Source organism: Carcharhinus amblyrhynchos, unplaced genomic scaffold, assembly GCF_965287045.1.
Source record: "Carcharhinus amblyrhynchos unplaced genomic scaffold, sCarAmb.v2.hapA scaffold_38, whole genome shotgun sequence".
Taxonomy (NCBI): domain Eukaryota; kingdom Metazoa; phylum Chordata; class Chondrichthyes; order Carcharhiniformes; family Carcharhinidae; genus Carcharhinus; species Carcharhinus amblyrhynchos.
The window spans coordinates 8573733-8600427 of NW_027649779.1; the positions used below are offsets into that span (position 1 = coordinate 8573733).

General features: G+C 47.1%; 3 protein-coding genes across 3 annotated transcripts in view; 1 reads left to right on the plus strand and 2 right to left on the minus strand.

Annotated features, from left to right (window-relative positions):
• Window positions 1-2362: 2362 nt before the first annotated feature.
• Window positions 2363-3650, minus strand: LOC145362502 (uncharacterized). The gene has a single exon (XM_080218522.1). It carries the CDS (start codon window positions 3648-3650, stop codon window positions 2445-2447), a length of 1206 nt encoding a protein of 401 aa, XP_080074648.1. The 3' UTR covers window positions 2363-2444.
• Window positions 3651-7157: 3507 nt separating this feature from the next.
• Window positions 7158-26695, minus strand: part of LOC145362485 (uncharacterized) — a 238897-nt gene continuing 219359 nt past the window's right edge. The window contains exons 4-7 of the mRNA XM_080218498.1: window positions 21601-22086; window positions 21346-21516; window positions 19451-19452; window positions 7158-8468 (exon numbers count right to left, since the gene is read on the minus strand). Coding sequence (XP_080074624.1) covers window positions 7532-8468; window positions 19451-19452; window positions 21346-21516; window positions 21601-22086 — 1596 coding nt within the window. The 3' untranslated portion in view covers window positions 7158-7531. The remainder of the gene's footprint in view (window positions 8469-19450; window positions 19453-21345; window positions 21517-21600; window positions 22087-26695) is intronic.
• LOC145362318 (uncharacterized) lies at window positions 15686-16360 on the plus strand. The gene has a single exon (XM_080218397.1). The coding sequence runs from the start codon at window positions 15686-15688 to the stop codon at window positions 16358-16360; it is 675 nt and encodes a 224-aa protein (XP_080074523.1).

Here is a 26695-nt window from a genome sequence, read left to right on the forward strand (position 1 = left end):
GGGCCAAAGGTTAATGCAGACCACGAGATTCTCATGCATATGCACACGAATGCAAATTTCATCGATAAACACGTTGAGAAACTGAATTTAAGCTCATGATCTACTAAGCATTTCCACCATCAATGAGAAAAGATCGGAAATTGCATCCCGGCTCTTAAACAGCAACATTCACTGTTTACAGATCAGTAAACATCTGTGAAAACAATCACTGATCAGTGAATGTTCCTCCATATCAGTCATAACATTCTTCAATGCTATGAAGTGTTCAAAAATGAACTGACACTCAAGAAAACATCTTCAGTCCTTCTGACATGGACTGCCCAAGGAATGTAAAGAAAGATCAGCTGTGAAAATAATTATGGAGATCGGCTACTGAGTGCCCTGAACTTAATCGTAGATATATATCGAAAATTATACAGAGAATACATTAACAGTTTAAGAAGGAGAACGGGGAAAGAAAAATAACAATAAGATTCCCTGGATCAATAAAGTAATCTAATTTCATTTCCTGGTGTCTATCCCCTAGACTTCACCGATCACATCTGGATTGAAAGCAATGAGGATGATAACAGCAACATCTGGACAACCGCTTCCACATTCATCGTCCTGTTCTTCCTGAGCATGTCCTACAGCACTGCCATCACTCTGGTGAAGGTGAGATGATTCAACTCACTCACATTTCACACTGGCAGAATGTATTTGAAACATCTCTCAATGTTTCACTGTTTAAAAAAACTCCAACATTAATGTCCCACATCATAAACATTTGCTTCAATACTGTATCTTTCTTTTACAGATCAAGTAATGAGCTGAATTTTGAACGCAGTAGATTTACCACAGATTATCAAAATCTCTGGATGACACAGATACAATATCTGCTCTCAGTGACTATCAGTAAAAAAAATTCTCAGCTTGTCATTCTGAATCTGTAATTGAGGTAATGATAGACATTATTTCAGTTTCCAGTGTGAAATGTACGAGGCATTTTTGTTAGAATATAATTGTGGTTAATAGTTTAAATATCATGTATAATTAAGAAACTTTTCTCATTCCTCATTCGCATCTGATAATTCCTCTTTCTATTAAGATCCTGTTTCCTCTTTCTGGTGTATGTACCAGATGTACAAATATTGATGGATTCCCTGTGCATGTGTCCTGTTCTCAATGTGAAGCTCGATCGTTATGTTCACTTTTCCAGCTTAAAACAAATGTCGCTGTAAAATATTCTCTGAATTTTTAAAATAAATATTGAATGAAATTTTAACTAACTCTGGCTTGGATTAATTCCTTTCTTTTCAAAACCTATCAACTCTGCCCCATTTTCCCTATTATACGGTTTCCCCTCTTTCCCAGGCAGGGATTTTTCCCAGTCAAGTGTGGGAAGTGGTTGAACTCAAGACCCTTCAGTGAAAGAGCCACTCTGCCACCCAGTGACCCATCCGTTTAAATACACATTCATTTCTGCCTTTTCGTGATAAAATCCAGAGACGTGAGTGAATAATGCGGAGAACCGCGGCGATTTCACGCATAAACTGGTCTGTCACTGACGAGTTTCAGGTAATCCTAAACAGCAAAATGTCATCTTCATTCAAGGCCAATGCAGGACAGTGTGTGACAGAAGATAGTTTTCTATGCACTGCCTCTTAAAAAAAATGTTATCAGTGTCACCATAGGGTGGGTTACCAGACTGTATCTCTCTTTATATCATCCGATGAAATACTTCCCAGACATGCAAACCACAAGCTGGATAGAGGAGACATACAGAACAGATATACAAATCATGACGTGAAATGAAGAAATTGAGGTGTATTTCACTTAAACACATCATCGATTACAAATTTCCAAATTATGACTAATGTTGTGGGTAATTTGACAATTTGAGATAGTCTTCGACTATAGACAATATAAAACTCACGAGACAGATATCTCTGTGTGAGGGGGTAACATTAATTGAAAACAAAAGCAAAATATACAGCTGCTGGGAGATCACCAAAAGGGTTAAGTGGCTCTGGAATAGGGCCACTGGAATATTTTGTTATTCATTGTTACAGGATGTAGGCGTCACTTGCTGGGCCAGCATTTCTTGCCCATCCCTAACTGCCCTCCATTTCAGAGGGTATTTGAGAATCAACCACATTGCTGTCAGTCTGGAGTTCACATGTAGGTCAGGCCAGGTAAGGACGGCAGCTTTCCTTTTCTAAAGGACGTTACTAAATCAAATGGGTTTTTACCACAATTGACAATGGTTAAGGTTTGTCAGACTTTTAATTCCAGATTTTAATTGAACACAAATTTCACCATCGACTGTGGTGGGATTCGAACCTGGGTCCCCAGAGTCTTACCCTGAGTCCTGTGATAATTCCACTGTGTCACTGCCTCCCCTATTGATCCAATTGTTATTGTTTATCTCAGGGTGCAGGAACAACAGAATCCAGCTTTGTGGGTCACACATGAAGTCGTCTATGTTTCAGCAGGCTGTAATACTGATTAAATCCCTTCCCACACATGGAGCAGTTGAATGGTTTCGACCCAGTGTGAACTCGCTGGTGTCTCTGCAGGCGGGATGGATCAGTGAATCCCTTCCCACACAGGGAACAGGTGAACGGTTCTGTTGCAGTGTGAGCTCGCTGGTGTTTCAGCATATAGGATGAATCAGTGAATCCCTTCCCACACACAGAGCAGGTGAACGGTTTCTCCCCGGTGTGAATGCGTTGGTGCCTCAGCAGGCCAGACAACTGAGCGAATCTCTTTCCACACACAGAGCACAGGAATGGTCTCTCCCCGGTGTGAATGCGTTTGTGTTTCAGCAGATCATCACTTCTTTTAAAGCTCTTACTGCATTCTGAGCATTGAAAAGGTCTCTTATCAGAGTGAATGTGTTGGTGTTGATTGCAGTAGGAAAACTGAGCAAATCTTTTGCCACAAATGGAACAGGAGAACGGCTTCTCCCCTGTGTGAGTGCGGCGGTGTCTCTGGAGGCTGGATGACTCTGTGAAAGCCTTCCCACACACGGAGCAGATGAATGCCCTCTCCGCGGTGTGAATACGCCGGTGACTTAGCAGATGCTGTAAAGAAGGAAATGTTTTCCCACACACAGGGCAAACGTACGGCTCCTCCCCAGTGTGAGTGCCCTGGTGTATCAGCAGACTAATCCTTCTTTTGAAGGTCTTCTCACATTTAAAGCATTTAAAATGTCTCTTCTGAAAATGAACCTGTAGGTGAATGGTGCAGTGGGAGGACTGAGTGAATCTCTTCCCACACTGGGAGCAGCTGAATGGCCTGTCCTTGGTGTGAACTTGTTGGTGCTCAGTGAGATGCACTGAGTCACTGAACGACTCCCCACAGTGGGAGCAGCTGAACGGTCTCTCGTGTGTGTGAAGGAGCTGGTGCTCTGCGAGGCGGGAGGACTGAGTGAACCTCTCCCCGCAGTGAGAGCAGCTGAACGGTCTCTCGGCAGTGAGAAGGAGCTGCTGTTGGGCCTGTTCCTCAGAGGTTTCAATGCTTTCCCTAGAGTCAGAGCTTTGAAGAGGCTTTTGAATAATGTGGTTGAGTTGGTGAGCCAGCAGGTTGGACGAACACATGAATTTCTTCCCACACATGGAGCAGGTGAATGAACTCTCACTATTGCAAGCTCGCTGTCGTGTCAGCATGTTTTCCAGCTGTATCAATCCCTTCCCACAGGAGGAGAAAGGAAACAGGTTCTCACCAGTTTCCAACTGAGATGGACAATTAAATCCCCTCAGTTGTACAAATCCCAATGAACTCTGTCTGACGTGAGATTTGTTTGTCCAAACTGCAAATCCCCCTCTTCTATTTCCTGTAAAATTAGTTTACAAAGAATTACATGACTGGCACAGTGGCAAAGTGGTTAGTACTCCTGCCTCACAGTGCCAGGGACTTGGGTTCGATTCCAGCCTTGGTTACCTATCTGTGTGGAGTTTACACATTCTCCACTTGTCTGGGTGGGTTTCCTCCGGGTGCTCCAGTTTTCTCCCACAGTCCAAAGATATTCAGGTTAGGTGAACTGACCATGTTAAATTATCCATTATTTCCCCCCCAGGATGTGTAGGTTAGGGAGATTAGTGAGGTAAATAATTTGGGTTACGTTGTTAATGCTATCTTTGGAGCTCTGTTCCTCAAAAGTGGAAGTAGACCTTGATTTCAATTAGATATATCTCTTGGGGCTAAGGGGATTTAATGGTGGGGGGTGGATTAGGAATTGAATCTGAGGATCAGCCATGACCATAATGAATGGCAGGGAATGTTCAAAGGGCTGAATGGCCTACTTCCGTTTCTATTTTCTATCTATGTTTCTATGTAAACATAAACAGTCTGGGGCAGAAGTGTAACCAAAATAACCATAAGACATAGGAGCAGAATTAGGCCACTCGGCCCATCGAGTCTACTCCACCATTCAGGCATGGCTGATATTTTTCTCGTTCCCATTCTCCTATCTTTTCCCCATAACCCCCTGATCCCCTTATTAATCAAGAACCTATCTATCGCTGTCTTAAAGACACTCAATGACCCAGCCTTCTCTGCAGCAAAGAGTTCCACACATTTCCCACTCTCTGGCTGAAGAGATCCCTCCTCGTCTGTTTTAAAGGATTGTCCCTTTAGTCTAAGGTTGTGCCCTCTCTGATTCTAGTTTTTCCTACTAGTGGAAACATCCTCTCCATGTCCACTCTATCCAGGGCCTCACAGCATCCTGTAAGTTTCAATAAGATTCCCCCCTCATCCTTCTAAACTCCAACGAGTATAAAGCCGTATATCCGATGCAGGTAACTATACAGGGATGCAACCACTCATACTGAATATGTACATGACCCATAAACTTCTCCCGGCTGCAAATGTCAGGTGCAGCCTGGGAGTGGGTGAAGCTGTTTGAAAACCTGTTACTCATGGCCCAGTGCATCCCGAGCACTAGGACCCGGTGGGAGCAGAAACACAAAGACCCACCCACTCATGGATGCGTCAACAAGACACCAGCGCATGCGCTCTGCTCCTTGCTCAATCAAGATGGCGGCCGTTAACCTGAGATTCGTCTCCGAAAAAAGACCGGAAGCTGCAAACACGGGACCTACGGGCTCATATTCGAGGTTTGAGGCCTTCACCAGATATTTAGAAACCCTCTACATCCATCCGCCGGTTCCATTGCTCCCTCTATGTTTCCCCATCCTTACCGGCTGCTGATGAGACAGAGGAACTTCGCTCCGAATGCGCTCACCCACACTGCGCGTGCCGCAAACACCGTTACTGACTGCGCATGTGCATTCCTTCCATACGGTGAATTCCAGCCCCGCCCCTCATTCACTCCGATTGGTTGGAGGACCAGCCTCTACCGCTCGGTCCTCCAGCCCCGCCCCCTCTTCCTATTGGTCCGTAGCTGCCGTCAATCAGTTCCCCGGGCATTGTGATGTGGAGCATGCGCAGAGTCATTGGTGCTGGTTTGTCCCGGAGAAGCGGAGTCAGCGTTAGGCGGTGGCTGGGCGGGTCTGGAAACACTTTGTGGATCCGCTTCAGAATCATTGTCAGCTCCCTGGCTTGTAGCTGCGGGGCCTCTCCCTCCTGGGAACAGACCCAGGTTAACGGCCCCATCCTGGCTCAGCCACTGGAGGATGGTTCACATCAGAGGATGGGGGAGGGGGACAGTAAACAAGAGGTTTCACTTTGGCCTCAAATCAATGAGGACTCTGATCTCTGGGAAGGAAACCCTGGGAGGATTCACAAACAGCCGCTGGAGGATGCAACACCCCCATAAGACCCATTGGTTTTATTGTCAGTCTGCAGACAGGAGCTGGAGAACTGAACCCATGATGTGGATGTGCCGGTGTTGGACTGGGGTAAACACAGTAAAAAGTCTGACAACACCAGGTTTTGGTCCAACTGATTTATTTGATAGTAAACTCACAAGCTTTCGAGGGGACTCCCTCTTCGTCAGGTGAATGGAGAGTTCTGGCCTCAGACAGAGCATATAAAGCACAGACAGTTCAGAGATTACTGATTAGAATGCGAATCTTTACACCTAACCTGCTGTTCAAGTCCTAAAGTGGCTGACAATGTGAATGGAAGGAGCACTGATCACAGGTTACAGAGATGTGTATTGTCTCCAGACAGCACAGTGAGTGAGGTTTTGCAAACCCAGGCAAGTCACGGGGGTTACAGATAGTGCGACATGAACCCAAGATCCCTGTTGAGACCGTCCTCATGTGTGTGGAACTTGGCTATCAATCTCTGCTCAGCGACTCTGCACTGTCGTGTGTCGTGAAGGCCGCCTTGGAGAATGCTTACCCGAAGGTCAGAGGCTGAATGCCCGTGACCACGGAAGTGTTCGCCAACAGGAAGGGAACAGTCTTACCTGGTGATTGTTGAGCGATGTTCATTCATCCGTTGTCGTTGTCGTAGCGTACATTGGGGAGACCATGTAAAATAAAACCCTGGGAAATAGCCTCCGAGAATCCACCCTATCTATTCCTCTCAACATTTTATAAACCTCTATCAGGTCGCCTCTCAACCTTCATCTCTCCAGGGAGAAGAGACCTAGCTCCCTCAACCTATCTTCATAAGGCATGCCTCCCAATCCAGGCAACATCCTTGTAAATCTCCTCTGCACCCTCTCAATAGCTTCCACATCCTTCCTGTACTGAGGCAACCAGAACTGCGCACAGTACTCCAAGTGGGGTCTGACAAGGGTCTTATAAAGTTGCAGCAATACCTCCCGATTCCTAAACTCAATCCCTCGATTAATGAAGGCCAGTACACCATACGCCTTCTTGACCACATCCTCCACCTGCGAGGCCAATTTAAGAGTCCTATGGACCCGGACCCCAAGGTCCTTCTGCTCAACACAGCTAAGACTCCTACCCTTGATATTGTACTCCTTCATCCCATTGGTCCTGCCAAAATGGACCACTACACATTTTTCCTGTTGTTTTGCTTCCAGACAGAGCTGTCCTTTATTCTGCCATTAACACTTACTCTGGACCAATGCTTTGTGTCTTTATTACAACCATTACCTCTCCCTTCGCCTTTTGTTCCAGGACATTTTTGTCATTTAATCTCACCCGCTCTCTGACCAATCCCTGATTTTCCCTCTCGTTCTCCCTGACCCTCCGTTCTTTCTTACCAGCATCAAACCCATCCCGTTTCCCCCTCTCGTTCTGAGGTTGAGTTACGTTGGGCGTGAAACATTAACTCGGTTTCTCTCTCCACTGTTGCTGCCAGACTTGCTGCATTTTTCTGGTTCTTTCTGTATTTATTTTTGATCTAGCTGTAGTTGAGGGGAAGAGGCTATTTACTAACCCGGAAAAAAAACAAATGTCCTTCATCAGCTTTTGTGGATCATTTCAGTAGGAAATGTGCTCTCCCAGGTTCAAAGAGCATCAGCCCACTGGGAGCAAAGTCATGAGAGCGGCCAGTCCGGCAGAAAGAAACCCTCCGACCCTCGCCAGTGACCTACTGTCAGAATGAATAAATTGCAGACCTTGCTATAATTCAGAGCAGAAACAATAACAGCAGAATCTAACTCCTGTTATCGCTCGTGAACTCGCTGGTGTCTCTGCAGAGAGGATGAAACAGTGAATCTCTTCCCACACACGGAGCAGGTGAACGGTCTCTCCCCGGTGTGAACTCGCTGGTGTCTCTGCAGGTTGGACGCTGTTCTAAACCTCTTTGAGCAGTGAGAGCAGCCGAAGGGTCTCTCCTCAGTGTGAACGCGCTGGTGGACCATCAGTTCCTGAGAGCTTTTGAAATCCCTCCCGCAGTCAGAGCATTTAAAGGGTCTGTCCTGGGTGTGAGTGACTGTGTGCGTCGACAGGGCAGATGACTGAGTGAAGCCCTTCCCACACACACAGCAGATAAATGGTTTCTCCCCGGTGTGAGTGCGCTGGTGTACCTGCAAGTGCGAGGACGTTCTAAACCTCTTTGTGCAGTGACAGCAGCTGAACGGTCTGTCCCCGGTGTGAATGCGCTTGTGGACCCCCAGATCTGAAGCGTGTTTGAAGGCACTCCCACACTCAGAGCATTTAAAGTTTCTCTCATTGGTGTGAATGACTTTGTGACTCAGCAGGTGGGATAACTGAGTAAATCCCATCCCACAGTCAGAGCAGGTGAACGGTCTCTCCCCGGTGTGAACTCGCTGGTGTGTCTGCAGGTTGGACGATGTTCTGAATCTCTTGGCGCAGTGAGAGCAGCCGAACGGTCTCTCCTCAGTGTGAGTGCGCTGGTGGGACACCAGCTCTCCAGAGCTTTTGAAACCACTCCCACAGTCAGAACATTTAAAGGGTCTCTCGTTGGTGTGAGTGACATTGTGACTCAGCAGGTGGGATAACTGAGTGAATCCTTTCCCACAGTCAGAGCAGGTGAACGGCCTCTCCCCGGTGTGAACTCGCTGGTGTCTTTGCAGATTCGGTAAGTCAGTGTATCCCTTCCCACACACAGGGCAGGTGAACGGTCTCTCCCCAGAGTGACTGCGCTGATGAACTTCCAGCCGAGATGGGACCATGAATGCCTTCCCACAGTCCCCACATTTCCACGGTTTCTCCATGGTGCAGGTGTGACTCTCCAATCAGTTAAATCTCACACAGAACACGGTTACACTCTCTCCCCGCTGTGAACGCTGCCATGTATTTTCAGACTCTGGAACACACTTACTCAGGTGTGTGTCTTGGTACATTTCCACTTGCGCTGATGCTTAAAATCTCCACAAACAGGCAGCTCAGAGAAACATTTCTCCTTCTAGATTTAAAGGCCGATGATATTGAGGTCCCAATGGATTGAGTGATTCTGTCAGATGTTGATGTGATGTTTGGTTTGAGATTTCTGTCTGTAAGTCTGTACCTTCAAATATCCTGTAAAAGGAGTTTACAAAAGTGATCGGTGTCAGTACAGGATAGAAATTCAGAACAGACAATTCTAGTTTCTGTAGAACATTCTTTTCTCTCTCATTCCCCAAAAGCTGTGAATGTCCATCCCACACACTCTCCCTCCACTCTCACTCTGCTGTATCTAATATTCACCCTCCCAATTCTCCTCAAGGTGCTGATTGAGGCTGATTGACAGATCCATGCTCACTGCTTCCTGTCCTGGACACAGAGAGCTGAAAATCTCCATGCAGGCTGCCAGACAGATCTATGTCTATATGACTGGACTAACAATGTGTGGAATATACACACTGGACTCACTTCCTTTCCCTTCAGCGGCTAAGGACAAACAAGTTACCAGGGCCCAATGAACTGCACACTAGGCTTTTATTGGAGGTTGCTGAAGAGATAGTGGATACTTTAGTTAAAATTTTTTGTGACTTGTTAAATTCTGGGGGGGGTATCAGAAGATTGGAAAACATCCAATGTGCCGCCTTTGTTCAAAGAGGGATAAAGGCAGAAGGGAGTGAACTATAAACCGGTTTATAAAACCATAGAATCTACAGTACATTTGGCCCATCAAGCCTGCACCGACAACAATCCCATCCAGATTCGATTCCCGCAACCCCAAGTATTTACCCTCCTAATGTGTTGACACTAAGGGACAATTCATCACGGCCAATCAATCTAACCCGCATTTCTTTGGAATGAGGTAGGAAATCGGAGCACGCAGAGAAAACCCACGCAGGCATGGGGAGAACATGCAAACTCCACAGGTCCCTGGCGCTGTGGGGCAGCAGTGCCAACCACTGTGCCAACAAGCCATCCTGTGCTGCCCCATTTAATTTAGCAGCGGTTTTATGAAAGTTTGACAAATTTGCTCAACTTCTTTGAGGATGCAAGAGGTCAAGTAAACGGAGAGTAATCTATAGATGTTGTGTATTTAAATAGGCTGGCACAGTGGTTAACACTGCTGCCTCACAGTGCCTGGGACAAGGGTTCAATTCCAGCCTTGGGTCACTGTCTGTGTGGAGTCTGCACATTCTCCCCATGTCTGTGTGGGTTTCCACCAAGTGCTCCAGGTCAGATTGATTGGCCACACTAAATTAGCCCTTAGATTTAGAATTGGGGGATTAGTGGGGAAAAAGTGTAGGGTGATGAGATTAGGGCCTGGGAAAGATGCTCTGTTCATGAGTCAGTGCAGACGAGATGAGCCAAACGGCCTCCTACTGCGCTCTAGGGATTCTATGATTTCCAAAGGGCATTTGTCAAAATGCCACATAAGAGGCTGGTGCATTAAGTAAAGGCCAATGGAATTGGTGCAAGTGTGTTAACATGGATTGAAAACTGGCTGTCACATAGAAAACAGGGAGTTGGAACAAATGGGTCACTTTCAGAGTGGAAACCTGGGGAAGGAATAGAATGATACAAAGATAGGTGAATGGACATGTTATGACGAGGATATTTTGATTCTGCAGTGGGATATGGATAGATTGGGTGATGAAAACCTGGCAAACGGACTTCAACGTGGGGAAGTGTGAGGTCATGTATTTCAGTAGGAAGAATCAAAATGGAGATTATCTACGTGGGGAGACACTGCAGGGTGAGTGAAGTACAGAGGGATCGAAGTGTTCTTGTGCACGAACCACAAAAAGCTACCAGCCAAGTCCCACAATCGCTAAAAAGGAAAATGGAATTTTGACCTTTATTGCAAAGGATTGGAGTTTAAAAACAGGGAGGTTTTGTGGCAACTGCACAGGGTGTTGGTGAGACCTTGCCTGGAATACTGCGTACAGTTTTGATCCCCCTTACTTAAACAAGGATTATAGTAATATTAGAAGTTGTCCAACGGAGGTTCACCAGGCTAATTCCTGGGAATGAGAGGGTTGTCCTATTAAGAGCAAATAAATTGTCTATTTATTCCTGGAAGCTTTGAAGATAAAGAGGTGACTTTATTGAAACATATAAGATCCTGAAGGAGCTTGACAGGGTAGACGATGAGATATTTTCAGATAGCCCCGAATAAGATAAAGAGTCAGTCATTTAATATTGAGGTGTGTAGAAATTTCTTCTTGCATCCCTGGTATTCTCTGCCCCAGAGGGGTTGTGGAGGCTGGATCATTAGGAGTGGAGGTGGATAAATAGTTGATAAGCCTTTTCCTCGATCATTGGGAAAAGGCAAGGAGTTGAAGGCCGTATGGTTCAGCCAATGATTGGATTGAGTGGCTGGACAGGCTTGAAGGGCCTGGTGGCCATTCCTGCTTCTATTACTCCTAATGAATGGAAAGGGGGGAGAAAAGAAAGTGTTTTACTCACAGATGTTGGAGACAGGAGGAAGTCTGACTCAGTCTGAAGCTCAATCTTCATTCAGAGAGAGCAGCACCTTTCCTGTGCAGGAATGAGCAGCTCAACAAGCTCACTGACCAACTTCCGCAGTCAGACAATGGCGGAGCTTTGATTGGCTAGAGGACCAGATTCCTTCCGGTCCTCCAGCTTTTCCCATTGGCCAGAACGATTGAGAGACAGCGATCACAGCACAGTCCTTCCGGTCCTCCAGAGTTCCCATTGGGCAATCCACCCGCAGACAGACAATGGGGGGCGGAGGCCTACTTTGGGGGGGGCGGGGCGGGACATGCCGTCCCAGTCGCGCTGAGCTGCTGTCCAATGGGAAAGGCTGGAAGACAATGGTCAGGGCGCCGGTCCCGCCCCACGGCCGCACATGCGCATTCACTCCAAAAACCCGCACTTGCGCATTCACTCCAAAAATCCGCACATGCGAAGTCACTCCAAACACCCGCACATGCGCATTCACTACAAAAATATGCACATGCGCATTCACTACAAACACCCGCACATGCGCACCTTTGATTCAGTGCCCCCTCACCAGCTCTGGCCAATGGGAAGAATTGGAGGACCGGAAGGCCGCTGTTCTTCCAGCCAATCAGAGCGTGGGTTTTTGGGTGAATGAAGATGGGGGCAACAGACAGATTGAAAATTCTTCCTGTTTCCAACATCTGAGAATAAAACACTGAGATCCGACACCTGTCCTGGTTCATTCGCCAGCACCAGGTCAAGTACAGCCTCTCCTCTCGTAGGCTTATCCACGTACTGTGTCAGGAACCCCTCCTGAACACACCTAACAAACTCCTCCCCATCCAAACCCCGTACCCTAGGGATATTCCAGTCGATGTTTGGGAAATTGAAGTCTCCCATCACGACAACTCTGTTATTACTACATCTCTCTAGGATCTGTTTCCCTATCTGCACCTCAACTTCCCTGTCACTATTGGGCAGCCTATAGAAAACACCCAGCAAAGTTATCAACCTTTTGCTGTTCCTAACTTCCACCCACAGAGACTCCATAGACAGTCCCTCCACGGCATCCTCCTTCTCTGCAGCCATGACACTGTTCCTGATCAACAGTGCCACTCCGCCACCTCTTATGTGCCCCTCTCTGTCCTTCCTGAAGCATCTGAATCCTGGCACCTGAATACCCAGTCCTGTCCCTGAGATATCCAAGTCTCTGTAATGGCCACCACATCACATTCCCAAGCAGCAATCCACGCCCTAAGCTCATCTACCTTATTTACTACACTCCTGGCGTTAAAATAGACACACCTCAGCCCCTCAGTCTGGACATTTCTCTTCTCCATCACCCGTCTAACCTCCCTCTCATACTGTCTACAGTCCTTCCCTACCCAGGAGCTAACCTCCTCGGTCTCAGTCTCCTCATCTCTATTCCCTCCCCCCATCCTTTCTAGTTTAAAATCCCCCCAGTAGCCCCTAGCCAGTCTTCCTGCCAAGATATTGGTCCCCCTGGGATTCAAGTGCCACCCGTCTTTACTGTACAGGTCACACCTGCCCCTAAAGAGGTCCCAATGATCCAGGAACCGCAATCCCTGCCCCCTGCTCCAGTCCCTCAGCCACGCACTCACCCTCCACCTCATTCCATTCCTGCTCTCACTCTCCCGTGGCACAGGCAGCAATCCTGAGATTACTACCTTCGCATTCCTCTTTCTCAGCTGTCTACCCAGTTCCCTATAATCCCTTTTCATGACCCCTTCCCTCTTCCTGCCTATGTCAATGGTATCTATATGAAACACAACCTCCGACTCCTCACCCTCCCCTTTCAGGATGTCTGGGAAGCATCCAGAGACATCCCAGATCCCAGCTCCAGGGAGGCAAACCACCATCCGCGACTCCCGTCTCCGTCCGCAGAAACGCTTGTCTGATCCCCTCACTATGGAGTCTCCTATTAACGCTGCCTAACTTCTCTCTTTCTTACTTTTTTGAAATACTGGGTCGGGCTGAACTCCAGAGACCTGGCCACTGCTTCCTCCCCGAGGTGAGCTGTCCCCCCCAGCAGTACTCAGTACTCAGACAGGAGTACTTATTTTGAAGGGGGACATCCACTGGCGCACTCTCCATCACGTGAGCTTTCCCCTTCCTAACAGTTACCCACTTGCCTTCTTCCCGTTGCCCCAGTGTGACCACTTGCTGGTAGCTCCTGTCAATTATCTCCTCATTCTCTCTAATGAGACGAAGGTCCTCAAGCTGCAGTTCCAGTTCCTTTACCAGGTCCCGTAGGGACTGCAGCTCCACACACCGAGCACAGATACGGATGTCTGGGAGACCAGGAGCCTCCAGGACCTCCCACATGTTGCATTGGGAGCAACGTACTGGCCTCACACTCATACTTCTTTTTAGAAATTCAGAGAAAAAAGTAATTTTAAAAACTTATAAACTTACCTTGCCACACCCTTTTCGCTTAGGCCCTCTGAGTCAAAGCCCTTCCAGCTCACACAAAAACAAGCTTTCCTGCTCTCACTCCGAGCCTCTCTCTCTCCTTTTTAGGTTAGAGGAGGTGGGAGGGTGGGATACTCTACCTGTGTGGAGTATCGGGATTCCTCGCCGTTCCAATTTACGGTAAGGAAAAAGAAAATACCCAAGACTCTTTGCAAACTGCTTCCAGTTTCCGGAATAAAATTTTTTAAAAAACGAGCAAAGTAAGTTTTAAAAATCGCTCTAACTTACCCTCAAGCTCTCCTCTTACAAATCTCTGCCTCTCTTCAGTGCTCCCAAGGATCAATGTGGATTGTGAATATATTGTCCTGGACAATAATTGGGATAACTCAGCTTGGGTGTGGTTGAATGGAATATATCAATCTGGTATCCACCTACAGTTAGTGAAAATCTGGAACGTGTAGCTGGAAATCACTCCCTAACAGCACTGTGGGTGTATTTACAGGCATTGTAGCAGTTCAGGAAGGCAGTAAGAAATCTGACAACACCAGGTTAAAGTCCAACCGATTTATTTGATAGTAAATTCACAAGCTTTCGAGTCTCCATGCAGGCTGCCAGACAGATCCCTGTCCTGGACACACACACACACACACACACACACACACACAGCTGACAGTCTCCATTCAGGCTGCCAGACAGATCTCTGTATGAATGAATCGAGTAACAATGTGTGAAATGTACAAGCTGGGGGAGATGAATGAATGAATGGGCGGGGGCGGGTCTCCGGAGACGTCACCGCGGAGCGGACTGATTGGCTGATTCAGGCCGGGCTCTATTGTGCCGTCACAGGGGCGTGCCCAGCACTCAGCCTCCCATTGGCGGCCACTGGCTGCAGAAGCAGAACACTTGCGGATTGGACACCAGCTGAGCGCGGCTGGGCGGGTCAAAGCCCCACGTGGGCTCGGGTTCCGCCCTCCATTGTCTGTGTGCGGGGACATCGACCAATGGGAACGCCTGGCAGACCGGATGAGGCGCTGGTCCTCCAGCCAATCAGAGTCTGAGATTTGGCTGAATGGCGCTTCCTGTATTGTGGCCCAGCATTGCTGCTGCTCCTCCCTCTGTCTGAATGAAGACAGATTAATATAGATATTTCCAGGCATTAATCTCCTGCCTATCATTAGCTGTTTGGATTTCTCTTCCACAGGGATCAGTGGAGGCTGAGGCTCAGTGAATATATCCCAGGGTGAGTTAGACTGATTTTTGATTGATAAACGAGTCAAGAGTTATGGGGAACAGATAGGAAAGTGGAGAGAAAGGAGGGATTTCCTCACTCAAGGATGTGGTGAAGTTTTTGCACCACAAAAACCCTCAGTCATCAAGCAATTTCAAGCCGGGGATTGATAAGATTTTGAGATATCGAAGACACTGGGGCATCGAGGCATCTGGGGGAATAGCGTGGGAAATGTGGCAATCGGCCAATTCTCAATCAATGGTTGTGGCAATCTGATGGGCTGAATGGCCCAACTTGTTGCTTCTATTGCTTACGATTTCTGTGTGCTAGAGTGGAGGCAGTGAGCGTGGACCTGTCAATTGGCCTCAATCAGTATCTTCAGGAAAATTGGGAGGGTGAATATCGGAGTGAGAATGGAGGGAGAGTGTGTGTGGGACAGAGATTTACAGCTTTTGGGGAATGAGAGAGGAAAGAATGTTCTGTGGAAACTAGAATTTTCTGTTCCGAATTTCTGTTCTGACACTGATGACTTTTTTTCAACTCGTTTTACAGGATATTGAGAGAGGAATCGTGGGCAGAATTCTCAAAAGTCACGTCTAGACGTGACAGAGTCACATTCCTTGGGACCTGAATTGTCCTTTGAATCCAGGAGGAGAAATGGCTGTCCGGTCTGTTGATTTGAAAAGATTTCAAACATCAGTGTGACTGGAAAAGCACCAACTGTGTTCCAGTGCACTGACTAAAGAGCTTTAACCAGTTACAAAGCCTGAATAGATATCACAGCTGGGAGAAACTGTACTTGTGTTCTGTGTGTGGACAAGGCTGCAACTGAGGCAAGATCACATGCACCATGGAGAAACCATGGAAATGTGCGGACTGTGGGAAGAGATACAGAGTCCCATCTAAGCTGGAAATACATAAGCGCAGCCACACTGGGGAGAGGCCATTCATCTGCTCTCAGTGCAAGAAGGGATTCAACCAGTCATCCAGCCTCCAGAGACACCAGCGAGTTCACACTGGGGAGAGACCATTTACTTGCTCTCAGTGTGGGGAGGGATTCATTCAGTTATCCAGCCTGCAGACACACCAGCGAGTTCACACTGGGGAGAGGCCGTTCGCCTGCTCTCAGTGTGGGAAGGGATTCACTCGGTTATCCCACCTGCAGAGACACCAGCGAGTTCACACTGGGGAGAGACCGTTCACCTGCTCGCAGTGTGGGGAGGGATTCACTTGGTCAGCCCATCTGCAGAGACACCAGCGGATTCACACAGGGGAGAGGCCGTTCACCTGCTCGCAGTGTGGGAAAGAATTCACTCAGTCATCCCACCTGCAGAGACACCAGCGAGTTCACACCGGGGAGAGGCCTTTCACCTGCTCGCAGTGTGGGGAGAAATTCACGCAGTCATCCCACCTGCAGACACACCAGCGACGTCACACCGGGGAGAGACCATTCACCTGCTCGCAGTGTGGGAAGGGATTCAGAGTTTCATCCCAGCTGCTGAGACACCAGCGAATTCACGAGTGATTCCAGGGGTTTGGATTCTGCTGTTACTGTTTCAGCTCTCAGTTATATCCAGGACTGTATTTTGTTCATTCTCACGGTTGGTCAATGGGGAGGGTTTCTTTCTGCTGGACTGGCCGGTCTCAGCCTCCAGTGGGCTGATTCTGTTTGTCTTGTTGCGAATACTTTGTTTTAAATTTCACAAGGATCACAGAGTGACAGGGTGTTAGGAAGTTTAGAGATATTTAGTCAACATTTCTGTTTGAAACCCTCCCCCCCCCCCCAAATGCGCTTCCAATTTCCTTTAATTGTTTAGTGTCTCCATTTCCTCCACCCTCGTAGGCAGCGAGTTCCAGGTCATTACCATTCGCTGCATCGAAATATTCTTCCTCACATTCCTCCCCCTGCATCTCTGACCCAAAACTTGAAATCTGTGTCCCCCTCGTCCCTGTCCCATCAGCGAATGGGAACAGCTTTTCTTTGTCCACTTTATCTAAACCTGTCAGAATCTTGTCCACCTCGTTCAAATCTCCCCTCAACCTCCTTTGCTCCAAGGGGAACAACCCCAGCCTGACATCGACAATAAAGAACAAACTAACAGAATATGTTAATACCTGAAATCAAATGGGAATGTTTAATTCCTGTTATAAAGATATTGTGAATATATTATTCTGGACAATAATGAAATTGGGATAACTCAGCTTGGGTGTGGTTGAATGGAATATATCAATCTGGTAACCACCTACAGTTAGTGAAAGTCTGGAACGTGTAGCTGGAAATCACTCCCTAACAGCACTGTGGGTGTATTTACAGGCATTGTAGCAGTTCAGGAAGGCAGTGTTGGGGTTGACCATGGCCGAGGCAGCTACAGACAGACACATATTCTGTTATAATGGAAGGAGTGCAGATTGAATGTGAGGCATTATGGGACTGGACTGTCTTGACCACATTCCTGTGACAGCTCAGTTTCTGCAATTACTGACCATTAAAGCTGCTGAGCAGGGCCCCCAGGGAGGACCTGGTGAGAATATTTACTGGGAATGAGTTGGAATTAAACTTATCCCAGGACCGGCTGGTGTTCAGTGGTTGAGATACCCGAATCTGTAAAAAGGGGGGTCTGACCAATCAACAAACAGTGGTAGGTAGTTGATTAAGAAATTAAGAGGCGTTCTCAGGCATTGTTTAAATTAATTTACCCTAAATTTGTGCTCAGAAACTGTGACTGATTTGTGACCCGATAGTCAGTGAAGTGACGGTATATTCCAAGTAGCACAGGACTGAAAAGCAGACCCTCTGAGAGTAGATCCGAATGGTTATTATCTTACCCCATCATGGCCAGTGAAAAATCAGAGCTCGAGTGGGTACCGGACAGGTCTCTTACCTGCCATTTGGAAACTAAGAACACAAAACCTATTGAGAAAATGGTTCGAGAATAGAGCCATTTCGAGTCTGGATGACACTTCATAAGAGCTCTGATAAAGGGTCATCCAGACTTGAGACATTGATTCTATTCTTTCTCCACAGATGCTGTCAGACCTGCTGAGATTTTCCAGCATCCGCAGTATTTCAGTTTTATGATAAAATGAGATTTGGAATCCCCACGACCCTCCCGCAAAACAGAGGGAGTGGTGGGAGAGGAAAATAAGGATAAGAATGAAGAAGTCTGGCTTCTGATTCTCCGAGCCCATGTAGAATTAACAAAATGAGTGAATCAGTTTATAAAGCACAAAAGTTACCCATCCCTCACTATAACTGATCAAATTACAATAATTAGGTTGAAGAATGTAACAAAAAATGAACGGATGAAGTTTAAAATCAAGTTTGTTTTGTTGTTAGAAAAGTTTTTTTTAATCATGTAAAGTGCCATAATTGCGTGCCAAGTTTTTTCTGCTCACTCCCCACCCCTTTAGGCTCTGTAGAAAAGTTAAGCCTTTCAGCACTCAGTTGATTTGTGTTTAAATCACTCGGAAACTCGTGTCTATTTTAATTTATAATTGTGGATTTATTCGAACCAGTTAAATCTGAAAATTTTAAATGTAGCCTGGAGGAATTTGGAATAACTGAGAATTCTCTCGTTGTCACCTCAACCCCAGATAAAGAAAAAAAAATTTACAGGTGGTAATAGTAATTCAATAAACTGTTTGTTGATTGAATCAGGCTTGAGTGTTGAATGATTTTTCTGAGTTCATTGCCCCCAACACACTGGGTACATTACCACTGGAGACCAGGTATTACCAAAACCTTCAGACAATACAAAGACTCACGAAAACCAGTGTCCCAGTTTAAAGACTTATCTTTTATTTGACCAATGATCGAAGGGAAACATTATTGGACAGTGTAATACCTCTCTAGAAGAGAAGCATCTTGATCTCTGCAATAACTCTGACATAAAATGCTTTCGATAGATCAATTATACATTCTTCATGTCAAATTCTCCCACCTTTCATTAGGTACGAACCAATCATTTTTAACACAAAAAATCCTTTGACACAATGGGATTTGATTTGTCCGTAGAATCCGGACACTTCGTCTCCCTATTGCTGACTCCACTTCCCCTATTGCTCAGCAACCCCAGATGCTTAGCGAGAAAGATCAAAGTTACTGTTCCCATTGGCTCTTACTCTGCCACTGGCCAACCAGACAAATGCAAATTTTCATGTCTGAGAAGGCAGTGTCTTATCTGGACAGTGTGAATGGATCGTATTCATGAAGCTGCCTTGAAAACCTTTCTATTAGAAACTTCACTGGCAAATGTTGGCAAATTCTGTGGCTTCATTCTTCTGAAGAATGTCGCCTGTCTGTAAGTATCCCTGTACCATCATGCCTTGCAGCAGCCTGCCTTTGGCTAAAGGTTACAATTGCTTTTAAAATACAGCTAATATCCATTTTAAAATTGGAAAATTCAGATTTAAATCAAAATTACTTATTTAAATCTCTGAATTACAAGTAAATCAGAATTACTTGATTAAATCTCTTACTGCAGTTACATATGTAGACTGTTCCCTTGTTAGCTTCTAAATCATTAACTCAATGCTGGTAGTGTCTGAAATGCCTAATGGTTTAAAATTTCTCAAATTTGGATTTGCAGGATTTAGTGGAGGAAACTTTGACGACATCTCTCCAGGGAGTTGAGGTATCTGCTATTCTGATGGATACAGGAGGGCGGGGACCACAGCTGCTCTGTAGACCATGAGCTCGGTGCTGGATTTGAGGTCTCGGGCTTTGAACACTCTGTTCCTCATGTGTCCGAAGCCTGCATTGGCGCATTGGAGCCGCTTCTGGATTTCATCGTCGATGTCTGCCTGTGCCAACAGGAGGCTCCCAAGGTGTGGGAAATGATCCACATTGTCCAGGGGCTCAACATGGATTTTGATGGTCAGGAGGGGGAGTAGGAGTGGGCTGGGAGAGAGCCTTTGTTTCCCGGATGTTTAGTTTGGAGATAAGTTTAAGCTTGTTTATTGGTGTCACAAATAGGCTTACATTAATGCTACAATCGAGTTACATTGAAAATCACCAAGATCAACCTCCGAGTGTGCGCACAGACACACTCAGATTGTGACTGGAGCCCAATCCCTCACTCAAACCAGCCTCCCACTTATTGACTCTGTCTACACTTCCCACTGCCTCGGAAAAGCAGCCATCATAATTAAGGACCCCATGCACACTGGACATTCTCTCTTCCACCTTCGTCCATTGAGAAAGAGATACAAAAGTGCCTCAAAAACAGCTTCTTGCATGATGCCAGACTATTGAGTGGACCTAACACATACACCTCTGACTGTAACATTCTGCATTCTCTCCTTTCCTTCCCTTTGTACAGTGTGCTCTGTCTGTACAGCATAAGAAACAATACTTTTCACTGTAAACTAATACATGTGACAATAATAAATCAAATCAAATAGGCATTTTTAAAATTCATTTGTGGGACATGGGTATCGCTGGCTGGCCAGCATTTATTGCCCATCCCTAGTTGCCTGAGGGCATTTGAGAGTTAACCACATCACTGTGGCTCCTGAGTCACACACAGGTCAGATCAGGAAAGTACTGCAGATTCCCTTCTCTAAAGGACATTAGTGAATCAAATGGGTTTTTCCGACAATTGACAATGGTTTCATGGTCATCAGTAGGTTCTTAATTTTTTTTATTGAATTCAAATTCCACCATCGGCTGTGGCGGGATTCGAACCCGGGTCTCCAGAACATTAGCTGGATTAATAGTCTAGTGATAATACCACTAGGCCATCACTTACCCCACCCCCCTCCCCCAGAGTCTGCGTACTGCAGTCCGATGACGGAGATTGGGCTGGTCTTGGTTCTGGCCTGGAGGGGTGGGACATTGAAAGCTTCTCACTGGTCCAGTAGATGAGCTGGACTCCAGCGGGAAGCTTCATGGTGCTGGGGTGGAGTGTTGCTGCGGGGAAGGTGGGGATGAAGGTTGGCGCGATGATGCAGCCCTGTTTGATCCCAGTTTGCACTCGTACTGATTCTCTCGCTGTAGTAAGAATGTGATTGCACTGGAGGGGGTTCACAGGAGGTTCACCAGGATGTTGCCTGTGATGGAGCAGCTGAGCTATAAGGAGAGACTCGATAGGGTTGAATTGTTTTCTTTAGAGCAGAGAAGGCTGAGGGGGGACATGATTGAGGTGTATAAGATTATGAGGGGTACGGACAGGGTGGATAGGAAGCAGCTGTTCCCCGTTGTTGAAGGGTCAGTAACAAGGTGGGATCATTTTAAGGTGAGGGGCAGGAGGTTTGGGGGATTTGAGGAAAAATGTTTTCACCCAGAGGGTGGTGGGAGTCTGGAATTCACTGTCTGGGAGGGTAGTAGAGGCAGGAAGTGTCACAACCTTTAAAAAGCACATGGATGAGCACTGGAATGTTTTGACAGTTCAAACTCTATCAGCAAAGTGCTGGAAAATGAATTAGTGTAAATTTAATATAGTTTTGTCAGTGCAGACTCGATGGGCTGAAAGGCCTCTTCTGTACTGTATGACTCTCTGCCTTGTGAACTCGCTGGTGTTTCTGCAATCGGGATGACTGAGTGAATCCCGTCCCACACACAGTGCAGGTGAACGGTCTCTCCCCAGTGTGAACTCGCTGGTGTGTCCGCAGGGCAGATGATGATCTGAATCTCTTTGTGCAGTGAGAGCAGCTGAACGGTCTCTCCTCAGTGTGAATGCGCTGGTGGGACATCATTAGCTGAGAGCTTTTGAAATCCCTCCCACAGTCAGAACATTTAAAGGGTCTCTCCTGGGTGTGAGTGACATTGTGCCTCTGCAAGTAGGGCAGTTGACTGAAACCTTTCCCACACTCAGAGCAAGTGAACGGCCTCTCCCCAGTGTGAACTAACTGGTGTCTCCGCAGACCTGATGCCACACTGAATCCTTTCCCACACTCAGTGCAGGTGAACGGCCTCTCCCCAGTGTGAACTAACTGGTGTCTCCGCAGGCCTGATGCCACACTGAATCCTTTCCCACACTCAGTGCAGGTGAATGGCCTCTCCCCAGTGTGAACTCGCTGATGGCTCTGCAAATCAATTAACTGAGTGAATCCCTTCCCACACACAGAGCAGATGAAAGGTCTCTCTCCAGTGTGAAATCGATGGTGTCTCTGCAGACTGGATAACCGAGTGAATCCTTTCCCACACACAGAGCAGGTGAATGGCCTCTCCCCAGTGTGAACTCGCTGGTGTCTCTGTAAATCAATTATCTGAGTGTATCCCTTCCCACACACAGAGCAGGTGAATGGCCTCTCCCCAGAGTGACTGCGCCGATGAATTTCCAGCTGAGATGGAAAACTGAATCCTCTCCCACAGTCCTCACATTTCCACTGTTTCTCCATGGTGCTGGTGTCCTTCCGACTCTCCAGGTTAAACAGTTAAATCTCACACAGAACACGGGTACCGTCTCTCCCCGCTGTGAACGCTGAGATGTATTTTCAGGCTGTGTAACTGGTTAAAGCTCTTTCCACACTCAGTGCACTGGAACACTCTGACTCAACTGTGTTTGTGCATCTCGCTGCTTTTCTAGTCACACTGTTGCTTAAAATCTCCTTAAGCAGACAGAACAGAGAAACATTTCTCCTTCTAGATCCAAAGGCCGATGACATTGAGGTCCCGATGAATTGAGTGACTCTGTCAGATCTTGATGTGATGTTTGGTTTGAGATTTCTGTATATAAATCCTCACCTTCTGTTCCCCTATAAAACAAATTTACAAAAGTCATCTGTGTCATAGAAATTCAGAACAGACAATTCTAGTTTCTATGGAACATTCTTTCCTCTCTCATTCCCCAGAAGCTGTACATCTCCATCCCACACACTCTCCCTCCATTCTCACTCTGCTGTATCTAATATTCACCCTCCCAATTCTCCTGAAGGTGCTGATTGACAGATCCATGCTCACTGCTTCCCGTCCTGGATACAGAGAGCTGAAAATCTCCATGCAGGCTGCCAGATAGATGTCTATAATAATGGATAAAAGTGTAATTATTAACTGAGATGTGGTAGAATAGGGATTTGAGGAAGATTTATATCTAGGTAGGGAGAGCACATATCTAGAACTCGCTGCCTATGAGGATGGTGGAACAGAAGATGTTCAATCATTTCAAAATGAAATTGGGTGGGCACTTGAAGGAAATAAAACTTGCAGAGGAATGTTGATAGAGAGATAGAAAAGGACTAATTGGTTCGTTCTGCAGAGAATCAATCTGCAGTCTATAAGATGATGTGGAGATGTCGAAGGTGGACAGTGGTGGGCACACAACACCAGGTTCATCAGGTGAGTGGCCACTCCCCTGAAGGAGCAGTGCTCCGAAAGCTCCTGGTAACAAATAAACCTGTTGGACTTTAACCTGGTATTGTGAGACTTCTTACTGTCCATAAGATGTACAGGTTAGGTTGATTAGCCCTACTCAATTGCCACTTAGTGTCCCAGGATGTGTGGGTTGGGGGATTAGCAGGATAAATCTGTCATACTACAGGGAGAGAGTCTCTGAAGAATGCTCTGTTGGAGAGTCAGTGCAGACTTGATGGGCCGAAAGGCCTCCTTCTGCACTGTAGGGATTCCATGACTCGAGTTGCCCAATAGACTCCTGTGCTGCAATGAGTTTATGACTGGAAATATATAATATGGTTACAGTAATATATTACAGAACTAGAAATAATAAGAAATGGAAAGGGGGTGGGGGGAGGAAAGTGTTTTACTCACAAATGTTGGAGACAGGAGCAAGTTTTAGATTTTCTGAAGCTCAATCTTCACTCACACAAAGCCCGTGATTGGTTGGAGGACCAGAGTTCTTCCAGTCCACCAACTCTCCCATCTAAGCTTGCTGGTCACGGAAGAGGTGGACACAGCCCTGCACATGCACAGGTTCCCCTCTCCCTTGGACATGCGCACTCCTGGGCCGGGGGGGAGGGGCAGATCACCGAGCAGCTTCTCACTCTGGCCAGAGCCGCCAGCCGCTTGTCTGGAAACCTTGGCTCAAGGAGGGGCAGGGGCAGGGGAACAATGGGTGGGGGCGGGGGTCCCAGGAGGGGGAGGGGAGCAGCGGGTGGGGGCGGGGCTCCCGGGAGGGGGAGGGGTGCAGTGGGTGGGGGCAGGGCTCCTGGGAGGGGGAGGGGAGCAGTGGGTGGGGGCGGGGCTCCCGGGAGGGGGAGGGGAGCAGTGGGTGGGGGCGGGGCTCCCGGGTAGGAGACTGGAACAATGGGTGGGGGCGGGGCTCCCGGGAGGGGGAGGGGAGCAGCGGGTGGGGGCGGGGCTCCCAGGAGGGGGAGGGGAGCAGCGGGTGGGGGCGGGGCTCCCAGGAGGGGGAGGGGAGCAGCGGGTGGGGGCGGGGCTCCCGTGAGGGGGAGGGGAGCAGTGGGTGGGGGCGGGGCTCCCGGGTCCGCACGCCTGCGCACTGGAATCCGGAGACATCACCGCGGGGCAGTGATTCCTATTGGCTGATTAAATTCGGGCTCCAATGTGACATCACAATGCGGATGTTAGCCAATGACCTTCAGGGTAAAGCTTCCTCTGTGCAACAAACGATCATAGAATCCCTTCAGTGCAGAAAGAGGCCCTTCGGCCCATCGAGTCTGCACTCACCACAATCCCACCCAGGCCCTACCCCTTTATCCCTACATATTTACCCGCTAATCCCTCTAACCTATGCATCTCAGGACTCGAAGGGGCAATTGTTAGCATGGCCAATCAACCTAACCTGCACATCTTTGGACTGTGGGAGGAAACAGGAGCACCCAAAGGAAACCCATGCAGACACAAGGAGACTGTGCAAACTCCACATGGACAGTGACCCAAGCCGGGAATCAAACCCAGATCCCTGGAGCTGTGAAGCAGCAATGCTAAAACACTGTGCTACCATGCAACCTATCTGGGTGGGAACATCTGGGAGGAAATCAATGTTTTCCACTTTCCATTTCTTTTCTCATTCTGGGGGAAATTGGGGACTTGCAGCACCTGAAGGGAAAGGAAGTGGATCCAGTCTATATATTCCACACATTTTTAGTCCAGTCATATAGATGTATATCTGTATGACAGCCTGTATGGAGATTTTCAGCTATGTGCCTCCAGGACAGGAAGTGTGGATCTGTCAATCAGCACCTTCAGGAGAATTGGGAGGGTGAATATTAGATACAGCAGACTGAGAATGGAGGGAGAGTGTGTGGGATGGAGATTTACAACTTTTGGGGAATGAGAGAGGAAAGAATGTTCCATAGAAATTACAATTACCTGTTCTGAATTTCTATGCTGTACTGACACTGATTATTTTTGTAAAGCCCTCTTACAGGATCTTATAAACTTCTATTAAGTCGCCTCTCATCCTCCTCCGCTCTAAAGAGAAAAGCCCCAGCTCCCTCAACCTTTCCTCATAAGACCTATCCCCCAAAGCATGCAGCTTCCTGGTAAATCTCCTCTGCACTCTCTCAAATGTTTCCACATCCTTCTTATAGCGAGGTGACCAGAATTGAACACAATATTCCAAATGTGGTCTTACCAAGGTCCTGTATAGTTGCAGCATAACCCCACTGCTCTTAAACTCAAACCCCCTGTTAATAAACGCTAACACACTATAGGCCTTCTTCACAGCTCTATCCACTTGAGTGGCAACCTTCAGAGATCTGTGGATATGAACCCCAAGATCTCTTTGTTCCTCCATATTCCTCAGAACCCTGCTGTTGACTCTGTAATCCGCATTCAAGTTTGTCCTACCAAAATTAATCACTTCGCACCTCAGCCCAGCTCTGCATCCTATCAATGTCTATTTGCAGCCTATAAGAGCCCTCCAACTCATCCACTACTCCACCAATCTTGGTGTCATCAACAAATTTACTAACCCCCCCTTCAGCCCCCTCTTCCAAGTCATTGATAAAAATCACAAATAGCAGAGGACCCAGCAGTGATCCCTGTGGTACAGAGCTGGTAACTGGCCTCCAGTCTGAAAATTTTCCCTCCACCACCACCCTCTGTCTTCCATGAGATAGCCAGTTACTTATCAAACCAGCAAATTTCCTTCTATCCCACACCTCCCTATTTTCTTCATGAGCCTACCATGGGGAACCTTATCAAATGCCTTACTAAAATCCATGTATACGACATCAAATGCTCTACTTTTGTCCTCACACTTAGTTACCTACTCAAAGAATTCAATCAAATTTGTGAGGCAAGACTTGCCCCTCACAAATCCGTGCTGACCATCCCAGATTAAGCTGCATCTTTCCAAATGGTCATAAATGCTATCCCTCAGGACCTTTTCCATTAACTTACCGACCACTGAAGTAAGACTAACTGGCCTATAATTACAAGAAGAATTTTTTTTTTTACTCAGTTTTGAACCGAGGACTTACGGTGTGGGAAGCGAGCATGATAACCACTACACCACAGAAATAGCTGACACTGTGCATGGATGTTAGGGAACTTGAGGAAATAAATAGTGATGTCTTGAGGAGTGTACATATAACAAAGAAGGAGGTGCTGGATGGCTTAAAGCACATCAAGATAGATAAATCCCCTGGACATGATGAAGAGTATCCCAGGACATTGTGGGAGGCTAGGGAGGAAATTGTGGGTCCCCTAGCAATGATATTTGGATCATCGATAATCATTGACGAGGTGCCTGAAGATTGGAGGGTGGCAAATGTTGTGCCTTTGTTTAAAAAGGGCTGCAGGGAAAATCCTGGGAACTACAGGCCAGTGAGCCTTTCATCTGTAGTGGGTAAGCTGTTAGAAGATATTTTGAGACAGGATCCACAGGCATTTAAAAACACAGGGACTGATAAGGGACAGTCAGCATGGCTTTGTGAGTGTCTCACAGATTTGATTGAGTTTTTTGAAGGGGTAACCAAGAAAGTTGATGAGAGG